This window comes from Neovison vison, chromosome 7, assembly GCF_020171115.1.
Source record: "Neovison vison isolate M4711 chromosome 7, ASM_NN_V1, whole genome shotgun sequence".
Taxonomy (NCBI): Eukaryota; Metazoa; Chordata; class Mammalia; order Carnivora; family Mustelidae; genus Neogale; species Neogale vison.
In genome coordinates, this window is record NC_058097.1 from 201,099,302 (window position 1) to 201,111,971 (window position 12,670).

The following is a 12,670-nucleotide window of genomic DNA, read 5'->3' on the forward strand; positions in this document are numbered from 1 at the left end:
AAAACTGAGGTTGGGGTAGAGAGTGCAGGCCCAAGGTCATGGAGCTTAGGACCCTGGGTGTCCTGCCTGCTCTCAAGCAGAACCCAGCACCTCTGTCCAGTGAGTGAGGCATATCACACCTTTCTGAGTTGTAACTGTTTTTTTCCCTACCATCAAGGCTTCCGGAGTGGAATCTGGGTGGGCTTAGGCCTAGGCCCATTCCTCAGAGACAGGACGCCGGAGGTATTACCCACCTTTGGGATCCATCCCCTTTCATTTTACAGCAGGGGAAACAGGCCCCAAGAGCAAGGACTCAGCCAAGGTCGCAAGCGCAAGCGCGGCGGGAGGAGAACCCAAGCTTGGGTCGGCCCGCCTGGGGTTCTTGGGTGGGGGGCGGGCAGTGCCCGTGGTACCAGGCGCTGCCGGCGGCGCCGCGGGTGCCGCGGGGGCGGGGTCAGCGGAGGGCGGGGCGCCGGGCACCGCGGCCGCCAACGCTGCCGCCGCCGCCGCCACCGCCGCCGCCGCCGCGCTCGGGCTAGAGCTCCGCGCACTCCCTGCGCGGCAGCCGAGCCGAGCGGACGCCCTCGGGGCCGCGCCGCAGCCCTCTGCGCTCCCCCCTATCATGCCCCGGGCCCGGGCCCGGGCCGCGCAAGCACCCAGGACACCATGCCCGAGGGCGGCGGAGGCGACAGCGGGGAGGTGCCCGCGTTCATCCCGGACGGCGAGCCGCTGCGGGAGGAGGTACCGGCGCTGTGTGCTAGGGGGCCGGAGCCAGGGCTAGAGCGGGGGTGAGGGGGACTACGGAAGGGGCAAACACCGGGACAGGGGGTGAGGAGGGAAGTCCCCAAACCCCAGTTGCCAATGACGTCATTGGGGTAGCTGGCGTCTGGCGAGCGGAGGGGCTCGCGGAGGGGTTGAGGTGGGGGGGGTGGCTGGGAAGGGAGGAGGGGGCGACTACCGCCCCGGACGCCCCTTCGTCCCTCCTCGCCCTCCTGTGACGTCAGCGCCTGGCCCTTGCGCGCCCTCATTCCGCAGCGCTGCCCCTCACCCCCAAGGCCCGGGGGGTCAGGCCCCCCGCCCAGCCCAGCCAAGCGGCTCACGAGGTGCCCGGGCTACGCCTGCAATGCAGCAGCAGTAGCCGGGAGTTGGGGGGAGGGAGCGGAGGGAGGAGGGGAAAGAGGAAAGGATGCGGCCTCTGGTACCCCTTCTCCCTCTCCCCGCGATGAGGCCCGAGGGCCCATCCTTCAGGGTGGGACCCCCCCAGACTGGCCTCTCACCAGACCTAGCCAAGGAAAGGGTCTGCAGAAGTGTGGGGCCCTGCGCCCGTCGTGGGGGTGATAGGTGGCCAGTGGGTCTGTGTATGTGTTTGGATGGATGTAGTGTGCTTGTGGGTGTGTGAATGCTTGTCCATGCTCCCCACACCTTGGGTGAGCCAAAGTCAGGTGATGGTCTGGTGGGTGCTTCGCCTGGGTGATGTAGGGATGTGTGAGCGTGTTCTGTCGTGGGTGGGTCTCTCCTGTAGAGTCTAGGGTGTGATTTCAGGTTGCAGTAGGGGTGGGGTTGGAGGCTGTGCACGCGCTCAGGCGAGGCTCTGGTGTGGACCTGGGCTTCAGTGAATTTGTAACGGGTATATGCGCGTGTGTGCGTCCTGTGCTGGGCGGGTCTGTGTGCGCGTGTGCGTGGTGGTGGGGGTTGCGGGTGCAGGCACCTGTGCGCCATGTTATGATTGAGTGGGCACCCGTGAAGGTCCGGGATCTGGGCTGAGCCGGCCGTGTGCACATCGGTGGTAGGTAGGTCTGTGATTAACAGGGGCTGGAGGGTGGGTGTGTGGGTGTGTGCCTCTGACTGGACCTGCGGGTCATGGTGGGGATGTTTTCATGTGGTGGGTGACCAGGGATAGGGTACACTGCCCTGGGCTGGGCTGGGGGCATTTCCTCTCCTCTGGGGTCTCTCAAGACCTGGTGGTCCTGGGGTTGAAGAGGTGGCCCCTTAACTTTTCCTTCTCCATCTCTTCCCCACTCCTTCCCCCATTTCTGTCTCTGTCGGGACGCTAGAGGTGAGATGGGGGCCAGGCTGGAGGGGAGGCCAAACCCTCCGGGCCAAGAGTGGCCCCTGCTGCCCAGCAGCTGTGTTCCGCCCCCGCCGTCACAGCACAGATGGGGAGCGGAGGACGCCGCTCCATCTGCTCCCCCGACTCACACCTCCTCCGTTCCCAGCTCTTCCTCTTTCTCGCTTACTTGAAAGCTTCTCCCAAGTCTCTAAGTGGAACCAAGGGAAGAGAGGGAGTCTCAGGGCAACAGCAATAATATTTATTGTCATGGCCAGACCCCGTGCCGAGATGGCTACACATAAGATCTTGTTGAAACCTCACAAAAGCCCCAGTTTACAGATGAGGAGACTGAGGTCCAGACAGGATGGGGGAGCTGTCTAAGTCGCCCAGTAAGTGGGAGAGCCAGCACCGAGTCCTGGGCTGTGGAGCTCTAAAGCCCATGCTCTTCATCCTTAGGCCCCCTGCCACTCTGGCCTCCTGTACTAACAGGTCCAGGAATCAAGGCCCAGAGAGGGGAGCAATATGGCCAAGACCACACAGCAAATTAGGGGCAGAGCTGGGACCAGAGCTCCATTTTCTCAATGGCCAGTCAGGGGGCCCTTCCTTCCTCTTGGCAGAGATGGGTCTGTTTTGTCCTGGGTGGCCTTGACCGAGAGATGATGGGGCACAGTAGAGGACAAGTTCCGGGGAGAGAGGCCCCAGTTTGAATCCTGCAGCCCTACTGCAGGAGAGCCGGAAGGGTGAGGTTTGGGGCAAGAGGCTCTGTCCCTCAGACCCTCTGTTTCCCCCTCCATGGAGTGGGGAACCTGCCCCAGCTCCTTCCCAGGGCTCAGGCAGAGGGGCAGTTGTTACCGATGACCTGTCCTGACCCGCGCCTCTCCCCTCTCTGCCCGCCCTGCAGCAGCGGCCCTTGAAACAGTCCCTGGGAAGCTCCCTGTGCCGAGAGTCGCACTGGAAGTGCCTGCTCCTCACGCTGCTCATCCATGCCTGCGGCGCCGTGGTGGCCTGGTGTCGCCTGGCCACCGTGCCCAGGCTGGTCCTGGGGCCTGAGGCAGCTCTGGCCCGAGGGGCCGGGGTCCCCCCCCCCACCTACCCGGCCAGCCCCTGCTCCGACGGCTACCTGTACATCCCGCTGGCCTTCGTCTCCCTCCTCTACCTCCTCTACCTGGCCGAGTGCTGGCACTGCCACGTGCGCTCCTGCCAGGCCCCGCGCACCGACGCGGGCACGGTGCTGGCGCTGATCCGCCGGCTGCAGCAGGCGCCGCCGTGCGTCTGGTGGAAGGCCACCAGCTACCACTACGTGCGCCGCACGCGCCAGATCACCCGCTACCGGAACGGCGACGCCTACACCACCACGCAGGTCTACCACGAGCGGGCCGACAGCCGAACGGCGCGCGGCGAGTTCGACTACTCGGCCCACGGCGTCCGCGACGTCTCCAAGGAGCTGGTGGGCCTGGCCGAGCACGCGGCCACGCGGCTGCGCTTCACCAAGTGCTTCAGCTTCGGCAGCGCCGAGGCCGAGGCCTCGTACCTCACCCAGAGGGCCCGCTTCTTCAGCGCCAACGAGGGCCTGGACGACTACCTGGAGGCCCGCGAGGGCATGCACCTGAAGGACGTGGACTTCCGCGAGTCCCTCATGGTCTTCGCGGACCCCCGCAGCCCGCCCTGGTACGCCCGCGCCTGGGTCTTCTGGCTGGTGTCGGCGGCCACGCTGTCCTGGCCGCTGCGCGTCGTGGCGGCCTACGGCACGGCCCACGTGCACTACCAGGTGGAGAAGCTGTTCGGGGCCAGCTCGCCGCCCCCCGGCGCGGTGCCCAGCGGGCCCCCGCTCTCCCGCGTGGCCACGGTGGACTTCACCGAGCTGGAGTGGCACATCTGCTCCAACCGGCAGCTGGTGCCCAGCTACTCGGAGGCCGTGGTCATGGGCGCCGGCTCGGGCGCCTACCTCCGGGGCTGCCAGCGCTGCCGCCGCTCCCTCAGCAGCAACTCGCTGCCCCCGGCCCGGCCCAGCGGGCCCCGCCTGCCTTTCAGCCGCAGCCGCCTCTCCCTGGGAGCTGGGGGTCGGGCCACACCAGGGGTCTTCCGAAGCCTGAGCGGGGGGCCACTGGGGCGCCGTGGAGAGGACACAGAGCCCCTGGAAAGCCCCCCGTGCTACGAGGACGCCCTTTACTTCCCGGTGCTCATCGTCCACGGTGACAGCGGCTGCCAGGGGGATGGGCAGGGGGCACTCTGAGACCCACGTGGCCTCCCGGAGCAGCCTCCTCCCCACCACCCTGCCACGGCCTTCAATGCCTGAACAGCTGTTGTCCGAGACGGAGGGGAAAACAGACCAGCACATGAGGCGGGGGGTGGGGTGGGTAAAGTCCTTAAACAGACTGAAGCGCAGTGACCCAGGGTCATTTTGGGGGTGAATGGACAGCACTGAAGTGGAGTCCGTGGACTGTCCCAACACCGCCCCTGCCACCGCCATGACGTTCCACCCCCTGCAGTGGCTGGTGATCCAGCTTAGGCCCCTCTCAGGTTGGGCAGTGGGTGGCGGGGATGCTTCCAGAAAGCCTGACGGGGGAAGAGTCCTGGGGACAGCTGTTGCATGCAGCCGAGGGCTGCCTCTAGGCTCTTCCCTGCACGGCTGAGGCCACACTGGGAGCCCTCGAGCAACCCAGAAGCACAAATTGGTGGTTTGGGGCCATGCCTGGCCGGGCCAGCCTCCACGAAGCTGAGGAGCTGGCTGTGGCTACTGGCCCCAAGTCCCCGTCCTCCTCCCCTGACACGCCCCCCCCTGCCTGCCCCCTGGTCTTTGCTCAGGGCCAGTCCCCAGTCAGACCCTGCGGCACAGCCCCTGTACTGGGAGCCAGGTTCTTGGAGCACAGCCTTGTCCCCCGTGGCCTCCTGTTTTTCCCCCGGTGTGCCCTCCCCCAACATCCAGCTCCCCTATGACCTGGGGTTCCTTCTCAGGGCCCCACCTTGATCCCACAACTCCTGGTCTCTGCTCTTGTGACCCCCAAGGTCACCTCTGCCTCCATCAGCCACCCACACGCTCCCCCAGGCTTTGCCCTCTCGTTGCGCCCCCAGACTTCTCCGCTTTTCACCTTCCTGATGACCCACGGGGCCCGGGCCACAGGGCATCTGAGGGACTTCGGCCTTGGCCACAGCCTCTTGGACGATGCACCTGCTCTGCCACGGGGGCCCCTGCTTCTCCCACCGGTGGGGCCCAGCCCAGTGGACACCAGCCCTCCTCCAGGGAGGAGAGAGGAGTCCCCTTCCAACTGGGCTTTCCACCACCTCTCAGGGGCCAGTGGGGGAGGGAGGAGGCGGAGAAGATGCAGATAAAATAAAAAGGTATGAAATGGAAGGTCTTCTCACGTGCATTCCTAAGGGGTGTGTCCAAGGACACTACATGTGCAATGGGTCACCCAGGGTCAGTGATTCAATGCTTGGTTCTGGAAGGGGATGCCGGGTTGCGCTCCAGTGCTCCCAGGAACAGGGTAAGCTGAGAGGGAACCCCCAACCCTGCGCAGCTGAGGGTCCAAGACCCAGGTTTGAGTTGCTCTGAGCAGCTGACTCCCACAGGCCAACTGGTATCTGGGTCACGCATTGTCTAAGTGGTCCATCTTCCAGCCCGGAGGGGGTTTTCATTCCACAGCTGGGCAGATCAGAGTGGAAGGAAAGAGATATGGTCTGTGGTGCCAGTTCAGAGCCCCTGATGGCTACTGGTGTTCGGGGGAGGGGGTGCTGAGCCAGGGGGAGGACACAGGGTGGGAAGCAGCCAGCCGCACGCCAGCACATGGGATCTGAAGACCGAGAACAAGGGCGAAGGAAGGGCCTCGCTTACTCTTGGCAATGGCATCTTCCCATGTACGGCTGTGCAGGATGTTCACTGTGCCAGGGCACCCGGCTGAAGGGCAAGTGTGGGTGGAAGCCAACCTGTGGGTGGCTCCTCCAGCCCCGGCTTGGAGCTGCACCCTCCTGCACCAAGGCACCCTTCTCTAATCTGTGCAAAAGCACCAGAAGGACTAGTGGCTCTAGAAGGGTCCTGGGAAGGGGTGGGATTCGCCCGGACAGAGACAGGGCAGAGGGGTTTCTGGGCCATGAGAGCTGCCCGCACAAAGGCCTGGATGCAAGGCATGAAGTAAGGCGTGAAGAGGAGGGAGAAGCCAACAGCCATGAAACAGTTGATAAGACCTTCAATACCAGACCTCAGAAATTGTCTGTAAGCTGGGGCAATCTGGATCCACAAATGTGGTTGTGCAGGTAAGTGACGAGGTCAGGACCACCTCTTAGAATTTTAGGCAAAGTCCAGCTGCCTGCTGGCCATGTGGGGAGGGAGGTGTTAGACCAAATCTTTCCCTGGACATCGCTGCCTCGCTTCTTTGGAAGTGAAGCTGGCTCTTTGTTCAGAAGCAACTTGAAAAAACTATGGTACCCAAGCATTTAAGGAGGCTGCAGGGACAGTGTGTGTGTGTGTGTGTGTGTGTGTGTGTGTGTGTGTGTTGGGGGCTGGGGGGACGTGGTTAGCTGGATCCAACTTCTGCCCATGGAGAAGGTCTCCTTTTTCCATATTCCTGCACTAACCGCACAGTCACGAACTACCTGCTAGCTATGATCCACTATGCTCTCCTTCTTAACAGCAGAACCCCAGTTTTACTTCAGATGGCAATGAGCCCAGCTAATAGGCAACATTTCTAGCCTCCCCTGCATATATAGTGTGACAGTGTGACTCAATTTTAGGATATGAGATACAAGAAGAAGGTGTTGGAAAGGATTTTTAAGACAGCTCCATAAAATAGAAATAGTATCCGTGAAGGCTAGTTCTGTCCTCTTGTTTCATCCTGTATTCAGCCTGAATGCAGATGTGATGGTTGGAACTCCAGTAGCAATGTTGGGTCAGGATGTGACCTTGAGAACTGTACTCCTGTGCTGAGGCTAGCAGAACAACAAGATAAAAGACCCTGGGCTTCTGATGACATCATAGGAGGTTCCATATCATCCTTGGGTTGCCTACTTCCAGATTCTCAATAAAAGGGAGAAATAAACTTCTAGTTTGTTTTAAGCTACTGTTTCCGCCCCCCCCCTTGTTTCTGTTACTGGCATCCTATGTTAATTATCTACTACCACATAACAAATAACCCCCAAACTTAGTGGCTTAAAACATTAATAATCATGATTATCCCTCCTGGTTTCTGTGGGTCAAGAATTCAGACAGGGCAAACAGGGATGGTTTAAACTCTGCTTTGGGACATCTAGGGCCTCTGCTGGAAGGTTCTAAAGCCAGGAGCAGAATCATCTGAAGTCTTATTAATTCATATGTTGGGCAGTTGGTGCTGGCTGATGGCTGAGGGCCTAACTAAGTCTGTTGACTGGGACACCCAAAGAGACCTGTCCTCATGTGGCTTGGGCTCCCTCGTAACATGGTGGCTGGTTCCAAGGACAAGTGTATCATGAGGGTAAAAGCTGTTATTGTTCATTATGAACTAGTCTTAGAAGCCACACACGCCACTTCTACCCCTTTCTGTTGGTCAAGTTTATTAAGAAAATCTACTCAGTTTCTAGGGGAGGAAATAGAAGACCCACATCACAGCGGGAGCTTGTCAACATCACATTGTACAATTGGGATGCCAGATAGGAGATACCCTGGTGATTATCTTCAGAAAGGCAATCAGGGGCACCTGGGTGGCTCAGTGGGTTAAAGCTCTGCCTTCGGCTCAGGTCATGATCCCAGTGTCCTGGGGTCAAGCCCCGCATCGGGCTCTCTGCTCAGCGGGGAGCCTGCTTCCTCCTCTCTCTCTGCCTCCTTCTCTGCCTACTTGTGATCTTTGTCTGTCAAATAAATAAATAAAATCTTAAAAAAAAAAAAAGGCAATCAGCCACTGAGCCAAATGCCACACCTAACTGATAGACATCTACAGAGCGGTCTACAATATGAACACCAACCCCTTCATGATGTTGGTTTGAGAGCAGGTGGTGACATGACAGATGTGAGCCAGCTGTGGACAGAACGACCTGCTCAGGTCATTTACTGGGGCCCTCTGACCCAGGATAGCTTAAATATGGCTCCAAATTCTTCACAGCCTTCCCTCAAGAGATGGCATCTATCTCGCCACTCTTTAAATCCAGGCCAGCCTCGTGACTTGCTTTGACCAATAGAACATGGTGGATGTGATGTTTGCACCTGGAGAGGTTGGGTCTTGAGAGGCCTCGCAACTTCTACCCTTGGTGTCTTGGAGCCCCGAGAGCACCTCGCTGTGGTCAGCCTCGCCTCCTGGTGGATGACAGTTTGTGCGCAGGAAGACTAGGGCCCCCAGTCAAGAGCTAGTTATTAGCATCAGCTTCCAGATATGGTAATGGGGCCATCTTGGATATGTTCGACCCAACTGAATCACAGATCACCATAGACATCCACAAGAACCCACCCTGGGTGCAACTAGCAGAAGAATCACCGGGCTGTTCCCAGACCAAATTGCTGACCTACAGATTGGTGAGAAATAAGAAATCCTTGTCATTTTATGACACTGAGCTTAGAGGCAGTGAGATGCGGGCACTGGAGAGCTGACGCAAGGCCCCTCTTTCCTAACAAAGCCCCAGCCACAGGGACCTGGTGCCGGATCCTAGAACAGGGCCAGCTCCTTCCTGCCTCAAAGCCTTGGCACATACTGTCCCACCTCCTGGAGCTCCCTTCCTTCCCCTCACTCTTCCCTTGCTCCTCTCACCCCTGGGGGCTTGGCTTGTGTGTGAGTCCTGATGGTCTAAATCCATCCCCCACCAACCCCACTGCTATCCTTGCACTAATTTCTACGTAAGTGTGTACAAGTGCATTATTTGCTCTTCTATTAGCACTAAAGCTCTGGGAGGCAGGTGGTCGCAGATGTAGACCTTTGAGTTGGACAAAGACTGCCAGTATGAACTGAGTGGCCCTGGGCAAGTCACTTACCCTCTCTCTGTCTCAGTCTTCTCAGCTCAAATGGGGGATAATAATCGAATCTACTGACTTCAGAGGGTTGTCCTAAGGACTGAGTAAGATCATATAATACCATGCCTAACACAGGGCCCCACTATAGTCACCGGTCAATACCTTTAGCTGTAATCGTCATTAGTACTAGTATTATTAGTATCATTACTAACTATGAACAGACACTCCAAATGACAGACACATGTTTCGCCAATAGCCAGCACAAAATTAAAGGCACAGCGCCTGCCACACGATGGACGTCCAGGCGGTATGTGCTAAGTGAATGACTGCTGAGCTCCTACTGACACCCCCGACATCCGGGGTTACTGTGTCCTGAGGCCGGAGTCATAGACCCACTTAGCCCAGAGCCCAAACCAGCCACAGGAGCCTTTGCCTTATTCGGCCTCGTTTGAGGTAGAGACTTACAATCCCAAGGACATGAATGGACCCAAGAAGGGCCCCTGGGGAAACGCAAGCAGCCTTCCCAGCCAGAGCACACCTGAAGATTTGTGTCTCCCCCATGAATTGAGGCCCAGGACCCCTGGCCTTCAAAGAGCTCCCCCCAGCTCGCTGGCCCCTGCCTTTTCCATGAGTTTTATCCTCTCTCTTATGTCACCCATGCTGCCAATCTCTTCTCCGAAGCTCCCAAGAGAAGTCATCGCTGAGGTGGCCGGAGTGTTTCTAGAAAGCGTGTGAGGAGGGTCAGGCATCCAGCCCGAAACTGGACACATCCCTGCGTCAGGGAGGGCACGGAGCGCTATTGCCCTGCTGGGTGAAGGCTCCTAGAAGTCAGATTCCACAGAAAGAAAGAAAGCCAGACCGGCCAACTTGATAAGGGCACACAATGGGCCAGAGGCCGTATGTCTGGCATCTGCTCCAAAGAGGAGTTTCTGTCCGGAACGTCAGCTGAGGCCCAGATCAAATGTTTTTCAGTAACCCGGGGTCCTACTCTGAAAGACAGGCGTGTTTTTCTTCTCTTTGACTGCTATTTTTGAAACTTGTAAGATGAAAGAGACCAAAATAAAAATACTGAATTCTTTCAGGAGAAGAATTTCAAAGATTTAAAAAAAATTTTTTTTTTTTTTATTTCACAGAGAGAGAGCGAGCACAAGCAGGCAGAGTGGCAGCCAAAGGGTGAGGGAGAAGCAGGTTCCCGATGAGCAGGGAGTCTAATGCAGGGCTCAATCCCAGGAGCCTAAGATCATGACCTAAATCAAAGGCAGACGCTCAACCGACTGAGCCACCCAGGCACCCCTCAGTGGAAGAATTTCAATGTATGTGTTGTAAAAGCACAACATGCAGGGCGCCTGGGTGTTTTAGTGGTTTAAGCCTCTGCCTTTGGCTCAGGTCATGATCTCAGGGTCTTGGGATCGAGCCCTGCATCAGGCTCTCTGCTCGGCGGGGAGCCTGCTTCCTCCTTTCTCTCTCTGCCTGCCTCTCTGCCTACTTGTGATCTCTGTCTGTCAACTAAATAAATAAAATATTAAAAAAAATAAAAGCACAACATGCTTCTCCCTCTTCCCCTCCCCCTGCTCATGCTCACTCACTCTTGCTCTCTCACGAATAAATAAATAAATAAAATCTTCAAAAAAAATAAAAAGTAAACTTGGGTGCCCAGGTGGCTTAGTTGGTTAAATGCCTGCCTTCAACTCAGATTGTGATCCTAGGGTCCTGGGATTGAGCCCCATGATGGGCTCCCTGCTCGTGGAGAGAGCCTGCTTCTCCCTCTCCCTCTGCAGCTCCCCCTGCTTGTACTCTCTCATGCTCTGTCAAATAAATGAAATATTTTTTAAAAAATAACAAAGGTAAGGACCTTGAAGTGTGAAGATAATTGTAAAATATCCAGGTGCAGCATCGATTTCAAGCAACCTTTTGGGGGCTCCTTTGATCAGCCTGTTTTCAGGGGCCACAGAGAGTGGAGAATCGCTGGGGGCTGGCGAAGCACCAGTCTGTGGACCCGGCAGCTCATAGGTGGGATAGATTTTTTCCTCCAACCCTTACAATTCTTCCCCATGTAGTATTCCAAAGGAAGTCTAACTCTTCGTAGTTTGGGTCAGTGTTCGGTCCAGGCTAGAGTGAACCCTCTGGAAAAAGCTGCCACCAGATGTCTGTGTTAGAGCAAGAAAACCGACCTTTCCCTGAGCACCCCTAAGACAATCCATCTGTCAAGATCTGAATAGTTCCGGGGTGCCTGGGTGGCTCAGTGGGTTAAAGCCTTTGCCTTTGGCTCAGGTCATGGTCTCAGGGTCCTGGGATCGAGCCCTGCATCGGGCTCTCTGCTCAGCAGGGAGCCTGCTTCCTCCGCTCTCTCGCCTGCCTCTCTGATTACTTGTGATCTCTGTCAAATAAATAAATAAAATCTTTAAAAAAAAAAAGATCTGAATAGTTCCTTTCGGCCGCCTGGTAGTGCAGCCCCAAATTTCAGGTTTGCGTGCTCTTTGCCTCCCTGGCTTCCATCACCCATCCTAGATGTGACGTCGTCTTCCCAATCTGACTTTTGCATGCCTCCCACAGGCCCATATCAGGTTCAGTTTTCACCCTATCATCAGCCACCGTGGGGTCAACCTCGCAGTGAAGTAAAGAAAGGAGAGAGGGGAAGGGGTGTAGACATCGCCAATCCCGAACCTTCCTCCCTGCTCTCCAAGTGGATCCAGCTGTCTAACAAGACCCTTCCTTCGACGTAGGGCCTGCCACACTGCAGCAAACTCCCAGGAGGCCACAAAATACTATAAAACTTTGAGAGAAATACTGGACATCTCTCAGACGGCTAGCTGGAGGCAGTTCACAGTTTCACCACTGTATTGCACGCGTTCCTTTTGATAACATAATATCTCTGTGAATCTGGGTTTTTGGCAGCTGCCACCAGCAAAAGCAAGTACTATTGGGAGAGTCAGTGTGTAACAGGAAATGAATGTGGCGCTGTCCAATCCGGTTCCAAGTTTTGAGAAATTGTGCAGTACGCAACATGCACACATATCCCACTAGCAAGTGATTGTGATTACTTAAGAATAAAAATATTCTTCCATCTTTCAGTGTATGTGTATTATTCTTTCAAATAACTACTGAGGTATTAAACTAGAAGTACCTCTTTGGGATGCCTGGGTGGGTCAGTCTGTTAAGCGTTGGACTCTTGATTTTGGGGTCAGGTCCTGATCTGAGTCAGGAGATCGAGCACCACACTGGGGCTTCCCAGGGAGAAATCCTTGAACTCACCAAAACCATGCTAAAGGCTGGTCACAGCTGGATGCCCTAAAGCTGAGCCTCGCCTGGACCCCTCATCTGGACCCCTCACCCGGATCTCATAAAGTCACAGGTAATGCCTTGTGTAACCAGCATTATCAAAGCACAAGGGGAGTGTATGACTTGCAGGCTCCTCAGTGAAAGCAAGCTCCCCGTGTTGAGGTCGACCCCATGGGGCTTTTTCTGTAGACCTATATAGCTGGAAATGCCTCATAGAATAGATGTAGATGTGTGGCTTCCTTTATTCACAGAACTATGTGTTAGATCTATGGGAAAGAACAACAAGACATCTATCTAGAAGCTGTGCGAAAGGCCTGTCAAATATTTTATTATATTTTTAAAAATATTTTTTATTTGGGGCGCCTGGGTGGTTCAGTGGGTTAAAGCCTCTGCCTTCAGCTGGGTCATGATCCCAGGGTCCTGGGATCGAGCCCCACATCTGGCTCTCTGCTCAG

At 56.6% G+C, this 12,670-nt stretch overlaps 1 protein-coding gene and 1 non-coding gene across 3 annotated transcripts; both read left to right on the forward strand.

Annotated features, from left to right (window-relative positions):
• The first annotated feature begins 642 nt into the window (after positions 1-642).
• Positions 643-5,381, forward strand: TMEM151A (transmembrane protein 151A). Of its 2 annotated transcripts, none has more exons than XM_044261192.1 (2): positions 643-720; positions 2,931-5,381. In XM_044261192.1, the coding sequence occupies exons 1-2, from the start codon at positions 646-648 to the stop codon at positions 4,260-4,262; spliced, it is 1,407 nt and encodes a 468-aa protein (XP_044117127.1). In that variant the 5' UTR covers positions 643-645; the 3' UTR covers positions 4,263-5,381. The 2 variants fall into 2 exon arrangements, 1 of the variants encoding a protein (XP_044117127.1); XR_006385797.1 differs by lacking the exon at positions 643-720 and adding an exon at positions 1,367-1,769 and having other exon boundaries at positions 2,931-3,007.
• A 6,990-nt stretch (positions 5,382-12,371) lies between these two features.
• LOC122914888 lies at positions 12,372-12,507 on the forward strand. The gene has a single exon (XR_006385951.1). It is a non-coding gene; the product is annotated as a small nucleolar RNA SNORA18 (small nucleolar RNA).
• The last annotated feature ends 163 nt before the right edge of the window (positions 12,508-12,670 follow it).